The following is a 21,348-nucleotide window of genomic DNA, read 5'->3' on the forward strand; positions in this document are numbered from 1 at the left end:
TCACACCAGGGCGTAGTCGAACTGGCCCCGCTCCAAGCCCTCCTTGTGGTCCGTCCAGGAGGAGGCGGGCATGCGGCTGTAGGGGTCCAGCAGGATGCGGAAGCAGCGCACCATCAGCATCACCAAGAACACCAGGAGGAAGATGACGAAGGCAAAGACAGTTTTCTGCTCGGCATCCATGCCCGCGGCGCCGGCGGGGTGCTCCACCAGGGACGGGGAGAGCAGTTCATAATCCATGGTGGATGCATCATTCATGGCAGAGGCCGGGGGCTCCGGGGCAGGGCGGCTCTGGGGGCCCCGGGGCAACAACTTCAGGTTCCCGCTGTGCCCAGGCACCCGGGGAAGCGCCTATTCCATGGGCAACCCCTCGGGATCGGCTCCTGGGCGAGCCCAGAGCTCCTGGAGGGAAAAGCAGAGCTGGTGAGGGAGCAGGGATTGGGTACGGGCATGGAGGGATGGGGAGGGAGGAGGAATTGGCCACGAGGAAAGCAGAGATGGGGAGGGAGGAGGAATTGGGTGTGGGGGAAGCAGAGATGGGGAGGGAGGAGGGATTGGATGTGGAAAAACAGATGGTGAAGGAGAAGGAATGGGATGTGGGGAAAGCAGGGATGGCTGGGGAGGAGGAACTGGCCACGGGGTACAGCAACAGGCCCAGGGAGGGTCTCTGGGAGTTCTGGATTTCCTGGCAAGCTCAGGAAGCCACTGGTGAGGGCACAAGGCACGGGTGGGCAGCTCCAGGCACTGGTGCAGAGGCTGCTCCTCTGACCATGAATCCCCAGCAAACCCCAGAGAGGCCCAGGCTGGTGCTGAGGGACCCCTTGGAAGCCCAAATCCCAGGAAATTTTCACCAAAAAGGAGCTGTGGGGACACAGGGGCTGCTCAGGGAGGTCTGGAGCTGCCCCAGGATGGACTCAACAAGGACAGGGGGGCTGATTCCTGCTGGGGACTGGTGTCCAGCTGCTGCTTCCCCCGGGGCTTGGAGCAGAGGGAACAGGGGCACCCACCTGGCTGCAGCTGCGTGGGGACAGGAGCAGGGCCTGGCTGCGCCCACACAGCCACGTCACCGAGCTGGGCTCCGGCTCTCCAGGGCTTTGGGAGGCGAGGCAGAGGGACAGAGAGAAGAGGGACAGGGTTAAAAGGGCTCTGGCCACTGCAGGGAGCACAGCAGCACATCCCGGGACGCCTCGGGAATTCCCAGCACTGGGGGGGCTCACACAGGAGAAATCCACACCAACCTCCCTGGAATATCCACACCAACATCCATGGAAAATCCACACCAACCTCCCTGGAATATCCACACCAATATCCATGGAAAATCCACACCAATATCCCTGGAATATCCACACCAATATCCATGGAATATGTACATCAACCTCCCTGGAATATCCACACCAATATCTGTGGAATATCCACACCAATATCCATGGAATATCCACACCAATATCCATGGAAAATTCACACCAATATCCCTGCAATATCCACACTAATATCCCTGGAATATCCACACCAATATCCATGGAAATTCCACACCAATATCCCTGGAATATCCACACCAACCTCCCTGGAATATCCACACCAATATCTGTGGAATATCCACACCAATACCCCTGCAATATCCACACCAATATCCATGGAAAATCCACACCAATATCTTAGGAATATCCACACCAACCTCCCTGGAATATCCACACCAACCTCCCTGGAATATCCACACCAATATCCATGGAAAATCCGCATCAATATCCATGGAAAATCCACACCAATATCCCTGCAATATCCACACCAATATCCCTGCAATATCCACACCAATATCCATGGAATATGTACATCAACCTCCCTGGAATATCCACACCAAAGTCCCTGCAATATCCTCATCAATATCCCTGCAATATCCACACCAACATTCCTGGGAGAACATCCATGACAACCTCCCTGGGAAAACATCCACGTCATCCTCCCTGGGAGAACATTGACACCACCCCCTCAGGAGAACATCCACACCATCCCCCTGCAACATCCACACCATCATCCCTGCAGAAACCACACCAATATCCCCTCTGGAATATCCACACCATCATCCCTGGAGCATCCACACCAATATCCCTGGAGCATCCACACCAATATCCCTGGAATATCCACACCGTCTCTTCTGGAATATCCACACCATCATCCCTGCATCCTCCCCACCACCATTCCTGGAATATCCACCCCAATATCCCTTTGCAGCATCCTGGAGCCTGAATTCAGGCTCCAGAAGATCCAGGCTCCCGGAAAAAAAAGCCCAAAATCTCTCTGGGAGAGCTCAGGAGCATCCCCTGCCCTCCCTGGCAGCGATAGCCAATATCCAACATCCGATATCCAATATCCAATATTCAATATTCAACATCCAACATCCGATATCCAATATCCAATATCCAACATCCAATATTCAATATCCAACATCCAATATCCAACATCCAACATCCAATATCCAACATCCAACATCCAATATCCAATATCCAACATCCAATATTCAATATCCAACATCCAACATCCAGCATCCAACATCCAACATCCAATATCCAACACCCAACATCCAATATCCAACATCCACTATCCAATATCCAACATCCAACATCCAATATTCAATATCCAACATCCAATATCCACAATCCAATATCCAATATCCACAATCCAATATCCAATATCCAGGGGGAAGGGGGAGCAGAGCAATCCAAAGGCCACCACTGACCCTGTCCCCAAGTGCCACATCCACAAGATTTTAAATCCCCCCAGGAATGGGGATTCCACCCCATTTCCATGGAGGAATTCTTCCAATATCCCAAACCCAGCCTAAACCTCTCTTTATGCTTCCCCCATGGATATATTGGGTTAAAAACTTCCCCTTTGTGGTGCCCAGGACAGCAAAAAATCCTGGATCTGGAGATGCCCAGTGGCCCAGGTCCCAAATCCAGGGAGGATCAGGCACAGCCAGGACAAAAGAGAATAATTCCTGCTAATTGGTAACCCTGGTATTATTTGTATATTATTACTCTATTAATGTAAATATATCAATATTGTTTATTGATATATTATTAATACAATGTATATGTTTATATATTTTATATATTATTTATATTAAATATTATTTATCCTTAAAATAAAGGATTTGTTCTCCTTTGGGATGTGTTGTCTTTCCATCATTGGGGGTTCCCAGAGCAGCTGTGGCTGGAAGTGTCCAAGGCCAGGCTGGAGCAGCCTGGGGTGGTGGAATTGGGTGGAATTGGGTGAGTTTTGGGCCCTTCCAGCCCAACCATCCCATGGCTCTGTGCTCTGGATTTCCTGGGAATTTGGAGCAGAGCCCCATCCCTGCGCTCAGGCCCCTCCAAGGAGCTGCTGTTATTTCAGGAACAGTTGATGGAGTTTTATTAAGATTTTATTCCTGTTCCCTTAGTAACTCAAAAGACACAGGCGAGGAAATTGCTTAATAGGGACAGAGCTCACAAAGGAACAGGATCACTGTCAACAATTCCAGGAGGCTGTGCCCAGGTTTTTCTGGGAACGAGGCACGAATTAAATGTTAATTTGGGAACGGTGAATACCTAATGAGATGCTTATTATGAACAAAGGAGGGAGTCAGCGCAGAGCCAGGCAGGATCTGGGTGTGATCCAGGTGGGATGGAGGGCAGGATCCAGGTTCGGGCTGGAAGGACCTTAAAGCCCATCCAGAGCCAGCCCTGGCACCTTCCAGTGCCCCAGGCTGCTCCAGGGATGGAGCTCTGGGAATTCCATCCCAGCCCCTCCCCACCCTCATCCTAACAAATTCCTCCCTCATCCCACCCCGAATCCCCCCTCTTTTCCCTTAAAATCACTACCCCACCCTCATCTTGCTCAGAAGTGAAGCTCTGGAAAATCTCCCTGGAGCGTTTTCCCCCCGACTTTTGGTGCCCCAACTCCTCAAAGGTGGGGAAAGGCTCCAGGGCAGGGCCATGGGGGTCCCTCCCTCCTCCTCCCCCCCTTCACCTCCGCAGCAGCGGGTCCTGGTGTCCGTCCCAGCCGCGTCCCAGCCGTGTCCAGCAGGACAGACGGACAGAGGCAGCTCCGTGCCCCTCTGGACACCCTGGTGCTGCCCCTGGAGCAGCTGCAATCTCTGCATTGCCTTTTTCAGTAAATTCTGCTGCTGGGACGGGGCCTGGCTGCCTCTGGAGCACATCCAGGGGCTCTGCCAGGGGATCCTGAGCCTCCAGCAGGATCCAAGCCCTGGGCACGGAGCAGCCCCAGCCCCTGGGGGTTTGTGCCCCAGTCCAAGCAGGGTGGGAGGCTCCTGCAGAGCACAGGGCTGTTCCCACGGTTTATAGGGCTGGGACAATCCTGAATTTCCTCTCTGCCCTTGCTGGGAATCCCAAAGCTCTTATGGGGCTGTTCCCACTGGTTTATAGGGCTGGAACAATCCTGATTTTCCTCTCTGCCTTTGCTGGGAATCCCAAAGCTCTTATGGGGCTGTTCCCATGGTTTATGGGGCTGGGACAATCCTGATTTTCCTCTCTGCCTTTGCTGGGAATCCCAAAGCTCTTATGGGGCTGTTCCCATGGTTTATGGGGCTGGGACAATCCTGATTTTCCTCTCTGCCCTTGCTGGGAATCCCAAAGCTCTTATGGGGCTGTTCCCATGGTTTATGGGGCTGGCACAATCCTGAATTTCCTCTCTGCCCTTGCTGGGAATCCCAAAGCTCTGTTACCCCTGGAATCTGCTCCTGCCTGTGCCCCAGCTCAGAGCTGCCCCAGGGGCTGCCAGGCCCAGCAGGAGTAAAGGTGTTCCCCGTGCCAGGAATCCTGTCCACTGGGATCCACTGGGATCCACTGGGATCCACCTCCCCTTCCCAGCCTCCCTGCCAGGGTCAGACCCTTTTTCCCACCCTGTCCATGCCCAGGGGGATGCTGACCCCCCTGCACCCCCAGCCTGGCTGTTCCCAACCCTCCAGTGGGTCCATCCCACCCTGGAGAAGCAGGCAAAGCCAGGAGCAGGCAGTGCCAGCCCTTCCCAAGGATCCAGCAGGATCCAGGGGCTCCCTCCCAGCCCCTCTCCATCCCCCAGCCCCGTGGGATGGACAGAGGGATGCAGGAGGGATCCTGCCCTGGCTCTGGACGGTGCCCAGGGAGGATCCCGAGCCTCGTCAGGATTCCTCGGATGTCTGGTGTCCCCTCTCATCCCAAACCCTGCTCCCAGGATCTCTCCAGCTCGGGCAGTTCCCTGCTGGAGCAGCCTGTGGGTGATGGGAAGGGCTCCAGCCCCTCTCCCAAGCCATGGAGATTCCTTGGGAGCTCTCCCGAGCGGGAATCCTGCCTGGATCCCGCTGTTCGGGGCAGATGCACTCTGGATCCAGGGAGATCCCAGAGGATCGGCCCCACGGAGTGTCTGGGATGTCCCATCCCGTCCAGGAGCAGCCCAGGGGAAGGCTCAGCCCACCCCCAGCCAAGCAGGGATGGATTTCCCCAAATCCCAGGCTCTGAGACCCCCCACCCTGCCAAGGACCCTTTTCCAAAGCGATCCAACCCCAGGAAAGGCAGTTCCCACCCCAAATCCGGCTGCCTGCCCTCTCCACCCAGCCTGGACAGCACCCCTGGAACATTTCCTGGCTGCCAGCCCCCGACCCCCCGGCAGAGCGGGGCTGGGGGTCCCCGGCGGTGCCGCTGCCCCTCGGGATCGGTACCTGGCTGCCCCCCCGGGCTCCCGGCTCCATCCCCGGCCATCCCGCGGCTCCCGGGGAGCGGCGGCTCTCGCTGCCGCCCGAGCGGGTTCCTATGGCGATGCGGAATCAATTAGAATAAAAGGTGGAGCGCAGCAATTGGAGCCGGAGAAGTTTCCTGAGGCGCCTGCCTGGGAAAGCCAGACCGTGGGAGTGCTCGGGCTCTGGGGCTGAGCTGCGCCCCCACCCCGGCTCCGCATCCCTGTGATCCCAAAAAAACCCCCTGTGATCTCCCGGGGAGCTCCTGCTTCCCAAAAAACCCCTCTGATCCTACGGGGAGCTCCTGCTTCCCCAAAAAAACCTGCTTGGACCCCTGGGAAGCTCCTGCATCCCAAAGAAAACCCTCTGATCCCACGGGGAGCTCCTGCATCCCAAAAAACCCCTCTGATCCCACGAGGAGCTCCTGCATCCCAAAAAAACCCCTCTGATCCCACGGGGAGCTCCTGCTTCCCAAAAAAAACCTGCTCTGACCCCTGGGAAGCTCCTTCATCCCAAAAATTCCTGCTCGGAGCCCTGGGAAGCTCCTGCACCCGTGTCCAGGATCCAGGACTGTCCCCAGCGTGTCCAGGGGTGCTCCAGCATTCCCAGGCTGGCACAGCCCCCTCCGTTCGTGGCACTCCCACCAGGATCAGCCTCAGGGACACGCTGGGGTCACACCTGGCAGCACCTGGGCACCTTCCCAGCCCAGGATCCGCAGGGATGCAGCTTTTTGGGGTGCAAGGTGCCGCAGCTCCCATGTGCCCTTCCCACAGGGAAAATCCCTTGGAAATAGCTGGAAACTGCCTCGAGTTTTCCTGCTCTGCCAGGCTCGGTTCTGATGGAATTTGGGTTCCTGGGAGGGGATTTTTCCACACTCCAGCAGAGCAGGGAACGCTCGGTGCCCGGGGCACAGGGCAGCCTCAGCAGGGGCAAATTAAAATTGCTTTGCTCCTACGGATGGACAATTCCTGAAGGTCTCCTTCCCACTGCTCCTGGAAGAGCCACGGGGGCTTGGTGTGGCTGCCCTGGCCGTTCCCAGAGCTCCTCTGGAGAAATCCATCCTCTGTCCCACCTCCAAATCCCAAATGTGGGCAAGGGTCCTCAGTGCCTCCTTCTCCATTCATCATCCATCCATCATCCATCCATCATCCATCCATCCATCCATCCATCCATCCATCATCCTCCATCCATCCATCATCCATCATCTATCCATCCATCATCCATCCATCCATCCATCCATCCATCCATCCATCCATCATCCATCATCCATCCATCCCTCCATCCATATACCCATCCATCCATCCATCCATCCATCTGTCCATCCATCCGTCCATCCATCCATCCATCCATCCATCCATCCATCCATCATCCATCCATCATCCATCCATCCATCCATCCATCCATCCATCCATCCATCCATCCATCATCCATCCATCCATCCCCCATCCATTCCTCCATCCATCATCCATCCATCCATCCATCCATCCATCCATCCATCCATCCATCCATCCATCCATCCATCCATCCATCCATCCATCCATCCCTCCGTCCATCCATCCATCCATCCATCCATCCATCCATCCATCCCTCTCTCCATCCCTCCCTCTATCCAGCTCCTGGCAGTGCCCAAGGCCAGGCTGGACAGGGCTTGGAGCCCCCTGGGACGTGGGATGGGGCTGGAAGAGCTCCCAGGTCCCTCCCAGCTGGAGCCGTTCTGGGATTCGTGGCTTTAATTCCAATTTAATTTCAAGACTTTCATCCCAAAATTCCTCTGCCTCTCCTGAAATCCTTGATAAAGAGCCCCTGGCTGTGGGAATTGCCGTGTGGAGCTTCCCACTCTGCCCTCTCTCCTTGGAAAGCTCTCAGAGCTGGAAGAGATCCTTGTGCTGAGGATTGTTCCTCTTCCGGCACAAAGAGCTGGGATGGTCTCGGGGGAGCTGGGGACAGAGGTGCCCTGAGGCACAGGGATTCAGGAATATTCCCAAATTCTGGCACTCAGGAATACCAACCCCAGCCCTACCTCAGAGCCAGGTTTGGAGCTGCAGCCTCAGGGGGATCTGGGGTTTGGGGGATGCTGAAGAAGCTCCGGGTGGAGGCAGGAAGGGAGCTGGTTCCTGCTGGCTCAGGAAATGAGGTTCAGCCTTTGCCTCGTCCCACGCTCAGCCCTGCAGTTTGGGGAGAGGAAAATCCGAGAGTCCCTCTAATCTGAGCTCCCTCCCCTACGAAATGCCAGAAACCTCGGGCGGGATCTGAGCCCTTTTTAGTGCTGACAAAGGGATCTGTGGAACCTGCAGTGGCTGCTCTGGGTACAGCCCTGTGGCACTGAGTGACTGTTCCTGCTTGGAGGACAATCCCACACTTGGCTGCTCCAGTTCCAGGCAAAAAAAACCCAAAAAACCAACATTGCCCGTGCCTGGGGGAAACCATTTGTGCTTCCTGCAGCTTCCAGCCATGGCAGGTTGGATTGAACTGCCAAGGGAAATGAAAGAAAATCACCTTGGGCTTAGTGGGGGCTTAGCCTGGGTGGCTGCAGGAGGAGAAATTCCTCCATGGAAAGGGCGGACAGGCCTCGGAACTGGCTGGAGTTCCATTCCTGCAGGGCTTGAAAGCCACTGGAATGTGGCACCTGGGGACAGGGGTGGCCTTGGCAGTGCTGGGGATGGTTGGGCTCGATGGTCCTGGAGCCTTTATCCAACCCTGATCATTCCATGATTATCCTGGATGGCACCAAGGCCCCCCCAGAACCCCTGGCCCTGGTGGGGTTCCCCTCCCCGCCCTCCTGGGCAGCACCAGTGCCCCTTCCCGAGGACTAAACCTCATCCCAACATTTCCTGGTGACACTGAGGGACTGTCCTGTCCTGTCCTGTCCTGTCCTTTGCAGGCTCCCCTGCTCAAGCAGAGAATTCCAGCTCGCTGCCCCTTCCCGAGCCAAGCCCAGCCCTGCCGAGCTCTCCTGGACAGGTGAGGGATGTTCCACACCTGAGCTGCTCCCTGCTCGCTGCAGGAGCTCTCCCTGCACACAATCCCAGCCCCAGCAGAGCTCTCCAGGACAGGTGAGGGATGTTCCACACCTGAGCTGCTCCCTGCTCGCTGCAGGAGCTCTCCCTGCACACAACCCCAGCCCCAGCATCCCCAGAGCACTGAGGAGAGGCCACGAGGGCAATCCTGGTCCCTTGGATGCTCCAGAGGGGAAAAGGGGAAAAGGAAATCCCTGGAGCAGGAATTCCCAGGGTCAGGCAAACACGGGGAGGAGACCCCAATTCCCAGGGGGCCCCGAGTGTCCCCAGACAGGAACTGGGGGTGCAGCCAGGGCCATCCACGCCTGTGGACAATCCCAAATTCCCACAGTTTTCCATCACACCCAGAGAGGTTTGTGACACCAAAAATGGGAGTGACAGGGGGTCAGTCCTGCCTGGCTGGGCAGGGGACTGCCCAGGGCAGCTCTGGGGACACCAGCGGGGTCCAGGTCCCTGCAGCCACCCCAGGAGAGGCTGCAGCAGCTCCAGAGCCACCAAATTCCCTAATCCCTCTTTCCTTGCCGTGCATCAACCACAGGAAATTCCCAGCCCCTGTCCCTCCTCCTGCTCTGGTCCTGTCACCCCAGCCCTGCTCCAGAGCCCAGGGAGGAGCATCCCAGGCTCCCAAAATGGATTTTGCTGCCAGCCCAGGTGACCCAGAGGCCACAAATTGCGTTGCCACTTCCAGAGGGACGCATCAATCTGCTCCACAACTCCTGCAGAGAATCTCTGGATAACCAGGAGCATCCCATGGGCTCTTCCTGAAAGAATTTGTCACCATCCATAAATTGCTGGGAGATTTATTCCTGCCAGCCCTAAAACTGCACACAAAGTAATGGGATTTGTCCAAAGCCTTTAACAGGCTGTTCCCCTTGATTTAAAGGCTGTTGAAGTGTCTTTATTTTCTTAGCACATTATTAATTCACATTCTGGCTCCGAGGTGCCGCCAGAGCTGGTGATTTGGGAATCAGAGCAGGAAAGGGCAGCTGGAAGGGCTCAGGCAGCAAAAACCCAGCCCAGGGTGACTCCAGGCTGGGAATGAGCAAAGCTTTTCCGTGCCTGGAGTTCTGCATGGAGCAGCCACGCTCGGCTCCACAGCTCCCAGAGCTCTGCACAAAAAATGAAATTATTCCCTGTCCTAAACTTTGGGAATTGCGATCCCAGTCCAAGGCTGGGGCAGCACCTCCTGAGGAGCTGGGAAATGTCGGCTCCAGCCCCTCCAGGGGTTTCCAGCTCCTCGAGGCCCCTGCCCACGTTTCCCTCGGGGTGGGGTCTCTGAGCCCCACGGGGAGGAAATTCAGGATTTCAGCAGTGCCACAAACGGGGGGGCAGCTCCTGAACACCCCAGGATCCATCCCTGGTGGGGAGCAAAATCCGGGGAAGGCTCAGCCCAGGGCCACTCCAAACCCAGCTCAGTGCCATTCCCATCCCAGTGCCACTCCCATCCCATCCCAGTGCCACTCCCATCCCAGTGCCACTCCCAGCCCATCCCAGTGCCATTCCCAGCCCATCCCAGTGCCATTCCCAGCCCATCCCAGTGCCACTCCCATCCCAGTGCCACTCCCAGCCCATCCCAGTGCCATTCCCAGCCCATCCCAGTGCCACTCCCATCTCATCCCAGTGCCATTCCCATCCCAGTGCCATTCCCAGCCCAGTGCCACTCCCATCCCATCCCAGTGCCATTCCCATCCCAGTGCCATTCCCAGCCCATCCCAGTGCCACTCCCATCCCAGTGCCACTCCCAGCCCATCCCAGTGCCAGCTCCTGACCCTTCATCCTGACAGTCCTTTCCATGAAAGACTTTTCCCAATATCCAAATTAAGCCTCCCCTGGCACAGCTCGAGGCTGTTCCCTCTTGTCCTGTTGCTCCCTGGGAGCAGATCCCGATTTCCCCTGGCTGCTCCTGTCAGGAATTGTGGAATATTTGTAAATACAGCCCCACATTCCCTTATCAGGAGGCCCAAACCCAGCCCCAAAAGCACCTGGGCATTCCAAACTCCTCCCAAACCCACCCATGCAGAGCCTGGAAGAGGACGGGGATCAAACCCCGGAGTTTCCCACGGGCAGCCGCCTCTTTTCGTGTTAATTTGCATTTTTTCCTGGTTTTTATGAGCCATTAGAAGAGGATGGGGCAGCACAAGGCTTCCCTCAGCACCGATCCAGGGATAAGTTTACAGGAATTCAGCCTGGAAAACAGGGAGGGCGTTTCTGCTGTGTGCAAACAACCCCAGAAATGCTGAGTAATTCCTGGAGCATGGGAAGCAATCATTACTTTTAATTACCAATTAAATGACTCGGTAATTTCTTGCATTCAAGCAGCAATGGAACTGCAAACAATGCCAGGCAAATCGGGTCTTTAGCATTTAATTACCGGGCTCTGCCATGAATTATTGAGCAAATGGGCAAAGACTCAGCTCCGAAGAACTCCGGCGCTGCAATTAAAGGATTTTTAATCATTCCTGGGTCGGAGGCGCTGTTCGGGGCCGCCCTCCACGTGCACCAGCGCCCGGAGCAGCGGCCGAGGCTCTGCGCGGATCCCGGAGCTGAATTCCCCCAAAACAACGAGAAACACACCAGAGTGGGATCAGTGGGATCGTCAGCCCCAGCCCGGCCAGCTCGGCTCCTGTCACAGAATCCCAGACCGGGCTGGGCTGGAGGGACCTTCAAGCCCGCCCAGTGCCACACTGGGACACCTCCCAGTGCCCCAGGGGCTGCCAGCCCAGTAAAACCCAGACTGGGAAGGCAGCAGAGGCTGAGCAGAGAGAAATCCAAACCCACGGCTGGACTCTGCCCTGGAAAGGTCCAAGCAGGGATTCAGCCCAGGGCTGAGCCCTCAGAGCCTCAGGCACGATCCCAGCCCTGCCCTGGAAAGATCCATCAGGGATTCAGCCCAGGGCTGACCCCTCCGAGCTCTCCAGGCAGGATCCCAGCCCTGCTCTGGAAAGATCCATCAGGGATTCAGCCCAGGGCTGACCCCTCCAAGCTCTCCAGGCAGGATCCCAGCCCTGCCCTGGAAAGGTCCAAGGAGTTCAGCCCAGGGCTGACCCCACAGAGCCCTCCAGGCAGGATCCCAGCCCTGCCCTGGCTCCCAGAGCTCTCCCCTGCAGGGAAGGATCCCGATCCCGTCGGCTCCAGCGGGCTCCAGCCCAGCCCCAGCGGCTCCTGCCAAGGCAGGGGAGGAGCAGCCAGGGAAGGGCAGGGCTGGAGGGGCCAGCCCGGCCCGAGCTGAGCTCTCCCTGCCCTGGGAGTGCCAAGTGCTCCCCGGCCCAGCAGCCCCACACGACCATAAATCCAAGGGGAAATGGACCTTTCCAGGGCCAGCACGGGCTGATTGCTGCCATCAAGGAATTCCAGAGGCGACAAGAGCAACCCCCCCTGCCTGGGGAATTCTCTGGAATTGTTCAGCCCCTCCACCCACCCAGCTCAGAGGCACACGGGAGCAGGAGAGGGAGGTGAAGAGGGAAAGCCAAGCCGGGCTGGATTTGGTCCATGTCCTTCCCAAAAGCACGACAAGTGTCCCAGCCTCTCTCCCTGGGGAGCCTTTTAACCTGGAGAACGTCCCTGCATCCCTGATTCCTTCCATCCCTCCATCCCTGCCTCCCTGATTCCTTCCATCACTGCATCCTTCATTCCTTCCATCCCTTCATCCCTGCATCCCTCATTCCTTCCATCCCTGCATCCTTCATTCCTTCCATCCCTGCATCCCTGATTCTTTCCATCCCTTCATCCCTGCATCCCTCATCCCTTCCATCCCTGCATCCTTCATTCATTCCATCTCTGCATCCCTCATTCCTTCCATCCCTTCCATCCCTCCATCCCTATCCCTTCCTTCCATTCCTCCATCCCTGAATCGCTGATTCCTTCCATCCCTCCATCCCTGCATCCCTATCCCTTCCATCCCTATCCCTTCCTTCCATCCCTCATTCCTTCCTTCCATCCCTCCATCCCTCCAGCCTTTGCAGGACGTGTGGGGCCCGGCAGGGAGGAGCTGAGGGACCACCAGCAGCCCCCCCAGAGCAGAGCAGAGCTGCTGCTGCTCCTCCTCCTCCTCCCTCCCTCCTCCTCCTCCCCCGCAGTGCCAAAGCCTCTCAGTCACCGAGATGAGCTGATAAAAATGCAGATCGATCGCAGGGCCAGGGCTCAGCTCCCGGAATCGATGCCGCTCCCCTGCTGCCAACTCCCGGGATTTTACCCACCCTGGGGAGGCTGGGGGCTGCAGGGAGCCGGGGGATCCCATCCCTGCTTCCCTCGGGGAAGGTCCTGATCAAACCTGGCCACGGCTCCCAGCATTTGGGGCAAACCAGGCAGGGAAAGGAACTGGGAGCTGCTGGTGGATCAGAGGGGCTGCCCTGAGCTCCTCGAGGCTCCCCAGATGCAGACTCTGCTCCAGGGGTGTGCTGTGGGATGAACAGGATTAGGGAAGCCAGGGACGGCCACAGACCACAAAAAAATCCCCCAAATCCCCTCAAAATTCCCAAAATAGTCCCCAAATCACCAGAAATCTCCATCAAAACCAGGGGGATCCAGCAGGGTCCAAATCCCAGCAGGGTCCTGGATCCCAGCAGGTCCCTCTGGCCCATCCCCATCTCCCACCTCCTCCGTGGCTTCCCCAGGGCCGGGGATGTCTGGCCTGGGTTGGGGTGAGTGGCAGAGCAGGGACAGAGCAGGAGGGAAGGAGCATCCCCAGCACCAGACCCCAAATCCTCTCACCCCACTGCTGGAACCCTTCCCCTTCCCACCCCGCCTGTGCCAGGCAGGGACAGACAGGGGGACAGCGCTGTCCATCTGCAGCTGGGACCCCCAGCCCCGCCCGGGGGTCCGTGTGCCCCCCACCCTGCCCTGGGCTGCAGCTCCCGTGGCTCAGACTCCGTGCCAGCCTCCCAGGCTGCCCGCCCGGTGCCAGGACACTTTGTGCCACGCCGGTGCCAAGCGCTCTCCATCAGCGCCTGATTTGCGTCCCCGCCGCGCCCCGCGGCCTGAGGCATTCCTGGAAGCACCTTGGCAGCCGAGGCGGGCCGGGATCCCGCTCCAGCAGGGCTGTGTCTGCCCGGCCTGGCGGGACAGGGGTCCCCTGGGGACAGGGATCCCTCCCCGCTGCCCCCGGGGTGCGTTCCTGACGCCCTGTCCTGCTCAGCTCGGCAGGATCCGTGTGTTCACTCCATGTTCACTCCATCCCCCGGCGGCAGCTCTGGTTCCAGCCCCCTCCTCTCCTCTGGAGGAGCTTTGGGCGCATCCCTGGCCTGGAGAGAAGAGGATCCCACGGATGGAGCAGCTCCGTGGGATCCAGCAGGGAGCAGCTGCTCCTTCCACAGGAGACAGAGCATCCCCAGCTCTGCCCGGCCCTGGAGCCCGTCCCCATCCCTGAGGGAGCACCCAGCTCCATCCAGGAGTTCCCTCAGTCCTTGGGAAGGCTCAGCAGCTGCTGGGGACTCGTGGCCCAGCCCCAGCAGTGGCTCAGCTCTGGATCCCAGCGCGGGATGCTCCAGGCGGGGATGAAGGAAGGAATGAAAGGAGAGCGTTACAAAACGAGCCCTTCTTGGAGCAGGGAGGGGAATTTGGCCGGCACCGCTCGCCCTCCCAGGCCTTAATCCCTTCGTTAGCACAGCCCGGCACAATTAAAGACAAACTCCCAGCCCTGCAATGCAGAGGGGCTGCGGGAGATCCCGGGAATTCAGGGAATTCAGGGACCGGAGCCTGAGGAGCCCCGAGGAGCCCTTCCCACCCCGGGCAGCTCCCTGGGGCTGATCCAGGGATTTTCCAGCTGAATCCCCCCAACCAAGAGCTCTCCCAGGCCAGAGGATCCCTCACCCCCCGGGCTGGGCCAGCTGGGACCCCGAGGGCAGTGGGAGTGCGGGGACAGTGAGGCCGGGATGGCAAAGCCACCTCTGCTCACACGGGGACACCGCCGAGGGGGCTGTGGGATCATGGAATGGGGTCAGGGAGACCTCCCACCGTCCCAGGCTGCTCCAAGCCTGGCCAGCCTGGCCTCCCGAGCCATTCCAGGCTGGAAGAGCATCCATCAGCTCCTGCCCTGCCTCTTTGGGAGCCCCCAGGAGTCTCCTCCTCTCTGTGACCCCAAAGCTGTGGCTCTCCCGTGGGCTCAGGGGTCTGTGCTCCAACCCTCTCTGCCCCAAACCGTTCCCAAGGACTGGGGAATCCCAGCAGAAGCCAAACGTGCTTCCAAAGAAAGGTTTGGATTCCAAAAATCCTCCCTGAAGGAGGCTCTGCCTGGGTGGTTGGGATGTAGGGACCTGGTGGGCACCAAGCCCTGCCAGGCCGGGAAGGGAAAGCCACACAAGGACTTGGGAGGATGCTGGAATCCATGGATGCACCTGTGCTGCCCCATCCTGGGAGCTGCCCCGGCTCCAGCTCTGCACCTCAGGCACTTCCCAGCAGCATCCTGCCCTTCCCACACCACGGAATCCTTCAGCAGGGCGGCTGTGCAAGGGTCTGGTGGGTCCCTCCCTCGGGGGGGACCTCCAGACAGACCCGACCCCAGGCACGGCTGGAATTGGAATGGGAGTGGGCAGCTCTGTCCCACCAGCCAGGCACGACTGGGATCAGCAATTCCAGACCCACTCCAGATCCCTCTTTTGGGTGCCCACAGCTCTTCCCTGCAGGTTCCAGCTCCTTCTTCCAGAAACAGCCTCCAGCTCCCCCCTAAATCCCAGTTTTCCATCCGTGGCCCCACGCCCTGGAGCACTCCCATCCCGCAATTCCCTCCCCATCCTCGGTCACTCCTTTAATCCCGGGTTTAACGCCCCGCCCCGGGCTGCAGCTCAGCCTAATGGCCCTTGGGTGCCTTCAGGGAGCTCCGATCCATCAATTTGACTTTGTGGGGAACGTTCGGGGGCAGCGCAGCTCCGGCCGGGCAGCGCTTCCCTGCCGGATTTACCGGCTCGGGATTTACCGGCACTTCCAGAGAGCTCAGCGCCGCCAGCCCGAGGTGTCACCCGCTGCTGTCACCCGCTGCTGTCACCCGCTGCTGTCACCCGCTGCTGTCACCGTGTCAGGCGCCGGGGGAGGCGCGGAGCTCACGAACCGCGGCTGCTGCTCCGAGCTCCGGCTTTTCCGGCAGCCGCCCACGGCCCTGCTGCTGCTCCAGCCCCGGGCCGGCCTGCCGGGGGCTGCCCGCGGCCCGCTCCGTCCCGCTGAGCCCCGGGAACGCTGCCCCGGCCCCGGGAGCAGCGAGCAGATGCCGCCGGCAGCGGGAGAAGCCGCGGGGGCAGCGGGAGCGGCCCGGCCGGGGCCACCGGCAACAGGTGGATGGAGCCTTGGGGACAGCAGGCGCTGCTGGGTGGCCCTGGAGCTGTCCCAGAGGATGGAATCAGGGAATTGTTTACGTTGGAAAAGTCCCCCGAGATCGTCGAGCCCATTCCCGGCGTTGCCCAGGCCACCACTGACCCCGGTCCCCAAGTGCCACATCCCGGTTTGAAATGCCTGCAGGGATGGGGACGCCCCCAGCGCCACCGTGCCAGGGCTTGAGCAGCTTTTCCGTGGAGAAATTGCCCCAATATCCGACCTAAACCCTGCCTGGCACGGCCTGAGGCCCTGTCCTCGTCCTTTCCGGGGGGATTTGCAGTCCTGGGGTTCCACCCGTGCGGTTTTCAGGGATGATCCCACCTCCCTCCCTTTCCCTCCTGTCACAGGAGCCGTGGGGAGAGACCCCGAGCAGATCCCAGGCAGCCCCCAGGGCTGCTCAGGAAAAACAGAGCCTCACCCAAGGACCTGAGCGCTGCCAGGAGCGGCTGGGGCTGCGCTGCCACAGCAACCGGGCAGATCCTGCTCCCTCCGCCTCCCTTGGCCGGGAAAACCATCCCCGGCTCCTGTCCCACGCACAGCCCTGCCCGGGCGCCACCAGAGCCACCGCCAGCAGCACCCTGTCCCCTCCCGGGCTCTGGGACACCCTCCTGCCCAGTGCCAGCGGCTGGGAGAGGCAGGAGCCGGGAATGCAGGAGGAGGGGATGGCAGCCGGGTCCTGGGAGCCCCGAAGCGCCGTCAATCCCACAGCTGGCCCTGCCGGAGCTTCATCTCATGTTCAACACGAGGCTCTGCACCAAAAGCTGCCTCCAGCCGGCCCAGACTTCCCCAATTCCCTCTGCCGCTCCCCGGCGCTCCCGGAGAGCCCCCGCAGCTCCGGCTCTCCCCGAGGGGGCCGAGAGCGAAACGCCCCCGGCTCCTCCAAGGGGCAGCTCCGTGGCTCAGCCCTTTGTCCCGGGGTTCCGCGGGGTCCCCCCGGCTCCCGCACAGACCCCCGCCTCCAGCAGGGACCCAGCGGCTCCGTTTCATCCCAAAGTTTCCCGGAGCCGCCCTCCGCCGTCTCCCAGGGCGGGGTGCGCACCCCCAAATCCCCTCCGCACGCGGGGCCTTCGGCAGCCGCCCCTTTGCTCCCCGAGAGCAGAACCCCAAAATCAGCAGCTTTGCAGCAGCTGCGGGAATTCCTTGTTTTCCACTTCTCCTTCCCCAGAATGCCCATCCCAGATTTTATCTAGCAGCGATATTCCTTCCGATATTCCCCTTTTTTCCCTCGCCCCCCCACCCCAGGCTGTCACAGACCCCCGGGCGCACCCCGACCCCGGGGATACCGCACCTCTCCGGACCCCCCAGCCCCGCAGGGAGCCCACCGGGCACCGGGAGCGGCACCGGGAGCGGCACCGGGAGCGGCACCGGGAGCGGATCCCCCCGCATCCCGCACCGCCCCTGCGGAGCCGCGGCCGGGCGGTGCCCGGTGCAGCCCCGGGGCTCCGCCACCAAACTTTCCCGGTTCCCCCCGCTTCCCCCGGTTCCTCCCCGCTCACCTGCGCTCCGGGCGGCGGGCGGGGGCCGCGCCCGCCCCGCCGCTCCCCGAGCCCATCCGGACCGGCCCCGCCGCCGCTCCCGGCCGCTCCACGGCGCAGCCTTCCCGGCCGGGGAGCGGAGCGGAGCCGCCGCCGGCGCTTGCGGGGCCGGGGTTTGAATTCCTCCGAGCGGCCCTGATTGGGCTGCGGAACGGGGGGGAGCTGCGACTGGGGGGGCGGAGTGAGGATACGGGGTGGGGAGGGCGTGGAGGGATGCGTGGGGTGCGGGGATGCGGAGGGTGTGGAGGGATGGAGGATGCGGGAGATGGAGGATGCGGGGGTGTGGTACCCGGCGTGGGGGGGATGCAGCGGCTGCGAGGAGGCGGGAGGGGGTGGGAAAGCGTGCGGGGCTGCGGGGGGATGGGACAACGTGGGGATGCGGAAAGGTGTGCGGGATGTGGCGCCGGGGGGATGCGGGGGGAGGTGGTGCCCTGGGGGGGGTTTAGGGACGTGGTGGGCCGGGGATACAGGTGGAGTGGGGGGGATGCAGGGATGGGGTTCCTGGGGGGATGCAGGGATGTGGTACCTTGGGGGTTTCAGGGATGTGGTACCTTGGGGATTTCAGGGATGTGGTACCTTGGGGGGATTTCAGGGATGTGGTCCCTGGGGGGATTTCAGGGATGGGGTTCCTGGGGGGATTTCAGGGATGGGGTTCCTGGGGGGATGCAGGGATGTGGTCCCTGGGGGGATTTCAGGGATGTGGTACCTTGGGGATTTCAAGGATGGGGTTCCTGGGGGGGTTTCAGGGATGTGGTCCCTGGGGGGGGTTTCAGGGATGGGGTTCCTGGGGGGATGCAGGGATGTGGTACCTTGGGGGTTTCAGGAATGTGGTCCCCGGGGGTGCAGGGGTTGTGCTGTCGTGGGGGGCGATGTGAGGAATGTGCTGGAGGCCCCCGGGGAGGTGCCAGCACGGGGCCCCGGGAGCAGGGACAGGGGGCTGCAGTGGGTGTGGTCCTGCAGGAGGACCCTGGGGATGCAGGGAGGAGCAGAGCCACGGGAATGCTGTGAAAATACGGGACTGGGGGGTCAAGGTGGCTGCAGGGGCATCCATGGGAGTGGCCCTGGGGATGTGGGGAACAGGAGGGCCCTGGGGATGGCAGGAAGCCTTGGAGCAGCCCCGCGCTGGGACAGGCAGGAGGGATCCAGGCCCCGAGGGGGCTTTTGGCCGAGATTCCTTCCCAATGCCAGCTTGGAATTCCAGGATTGCTGCTGCTTGTGCTCATCCCATCCTGCCTGGGATCCCTGGGATGCTCCTGGGCCAGCACGGGCTGACAGCAGGGACAGGACCGAGGTGATGGAGCTGCTGCTCCTCTCCAGCCAGGAGCTTCCAGCACACCCTGAGCATCCCTGCAGCCAAGCACATCCCTGCTGCTGCACCATTCCTGGCTGGATCCGTCCCTCTGGAGCGCTGCCTTCCACACCCTGGGGCAGAGCAGGGGGTGACCCTATTTTCCCTCCATCCCTCATCCCCAGTCCCTCTCTGGCTCTCCTGGAGCCCCTTCAGGAGGCCCTGGAAGGGCTCTGAGCTCTCCCTGGACCCTTCCTTTCCCCAGCTGAAGGCCCCCAGCCCTCCCAGCCCGGCTCCAGGGCAGAGATGCCCCATCCCACACGGAATCCTTCTGGCTGGCCATGGGAAGAGGAGCCCGCTGGGGTGGCACAGACCTTGGAAGCAGCAGGGTGCTGGGAGCAAGGCTAAGCTCCGCCAGGGCTCCCACCTGGCATTCCAGAGAAAATTCCACTATTCCCTTAAAATGATCAGCCCTTGCTGTGGGCACAACAGAGTCACACGGACCCGAGGAGGCTGGCAGGGGGAAAAAAATAAAAAAAAGGGAAAAAACGCCTGGAAAAGTGTTGCTGTGCACGGCTTCAGTGTCTCCATGGCTACGGGAGCTCGTGGCAGACGTTCCCGGGGAACTCAGACGTGCCGGTGCCAATGGAGACCGCGGGGCTCATCCCCGCCAGGGCAGGTCCCACTCCCATCCCGCGGATCCGAACGAACGCCCGGAGGAGAGATCCCGTCCCACGGCCGGGGGGATGGAGGGAGCCGCGGGGCCAGCGCCCAGCACGTTCCCAAAGGAAAGCTGAGCCTGTGATCCCGGGAAAGCTGAGCCTGTGATCCCGGGAAAAATGAGCCTGTGATCCCGGGAAATCTGAGCCTGTGATCCCGGGAAAACTGAGCCTGTGTTCCCGGGAAAACTGAGCCTGTGTTCCCGGGAAAACAGCCTGTGATCCCGGGAAAAATGAGCCTGTGACCCCGGGAAATCTGAGCCTGTGACCCCGGGAAATCTGAGCCTGTGTTCCCGGGAAAAATGAGCCTGTGATCCCGGGAAAGCTGAGCCTGTGATCCCGGGAAATCTGAGCCTGTGATCCCGGGAAAACTGAGCCTGTGTTCCCAAGGAAATCTGAGCCTGTGATCCCGGGAAAAATGAGCCTGTGATCACGGGAAAACTGAGCCTGTGTTCCCAAGGAAATCTGAGCCTGTGTTCCCGGGAAAAATGAGCCTGTGATCCCGGGAAAACTGAGCCTCAGTTCCCAGGGAAAGCCGAACCTCTCTCATTTCCCAGGGAATGCTGAGCCTCTCTCAGTCCCAGGGAATTCTGAGCCTCTCTCAGTCCCCGGCAATTCTGAGCCTCTCTCAGTTCCCAGGGAATTCTGAGCCTCTCTCATTTCCCTGGGAATGCTGAGCCTCTCTCAGTCCCAGGAATGCTGAGCCTCCCTCATTTCCAGGGAATCCTGAGCCTCTCTCAGTCCCAGGAATGCTGAGCCTCTCTCAGTCCCCGGGAAGCTCCGGGCAGGGCTGACAGACCCCGCTGCAATCAGAGCCTGCCGGGGTGTTCAGATCCATCCTTTGCCAGAGCAAACCTCGCTGGCAGAGAGGATCCATCAAAATCACGGTGGATTTTCAGGGTATTTTAAGAAAATGGTTTCATGAAGTTTCTGCTGCATCCGCGTTTAAAAAGGAAGGTATTTTTGGAAGTTTTTCCTTTCCCGTTTCAAAATCTATGTAAATCCTGTCAGATAGTCCCAGTTCCCAATTAGCAGCACTGCAGCAGCCAAGGGAAAATGAATTAAAGCTGTTTTAAAAAGCACCTCGGCCGAAAACATCCCAGGGAAAGGCGAGGTGGAGATCAAGGACAGAACAAAACCAATGGATCCATCCCTCAGCCCGTGGCCGCTTCCCTCCCGAGGGCTGCACCTGCATGGCTTCCCAGGGATGGCACAGAGGAGCTGGATCCCACCTCCCTGGGCATTCCTGGGGTTTTCCAGCCCTGCAGGGACACCCCCAAAGCTCTGTGTGCCCCCTTGGTGACAGCCAGGGGTGGTGGCACGGCAGGTCCCTGCTGCTGCAGCCCCTGGGGATGCTGTGCCAGGATCCTGCTCCTGCTGGGCACCCAGCCACTCCCAGGGCATGTCTGGAAGCTCTTCCCCTCTGGAAAACAAATCCCTGCTCCCTCTGCAGCCCTCGGCGCTGCCATTTGGGATTTTCCAGCTGCTGCTCCCGGCTCCTGCCCTTCAGGGGGCTGAGCCAGGGAAGGGGACTGGCCTGGGAGGACCTGAAACCCCTCCAGTCCCACCCCCTGCCCACCAGGGCCGGACACCTCGGGCAGAACCTTTCCAAGGGGAATCTGAAGTGTTCGCTAAGCCTTGGCCTTAATGAAGCTTTATTTATTTCTTTTTAATTGGCAGGAATAGTCAGAGCCAGAAGGATCCCCACACCCCTCAGTAACTCATCCCTCCACCCAGCCTGACAAAGCCCCCGCTCCTTCCAGCAGCTCCAGGGAGGACTCAC

General features: G+C 60.0%; 1 protein-coding gene across 1 annotated transcript; it reads right to left on the reverse strand.

The window, feature by feature from the left end:
- Window positions 1-258, reverse strand: CTXN1 (cortexin 1; the record flags this gene model as incomplete). The annotated part of the gene is made up of 1 exon (XM_084221070.1): window positions 1-258. Exon 1 carries the CDS (start codon window positions 253-255, stop codon window positions 1-3), a length of 255 nt encoding a protein of 84 aa, XP_084077196.1. The 5' UTR covers window positions 256-258.
- Window positions 259-21,348: the final 21,090 nt, after the last annotated feature.

The sequence above is a fragment of the Fringilla coelebs genome (assembly GCF_963513975.1).
Source record: "Fringilla coelebs genome assembly, chromosome: 24".
NCBI lineage: Eukaryota > Metazoa > Chordata > Aves > Passeriformes > Fringillidae > Fringilla > Fringilla coelebs.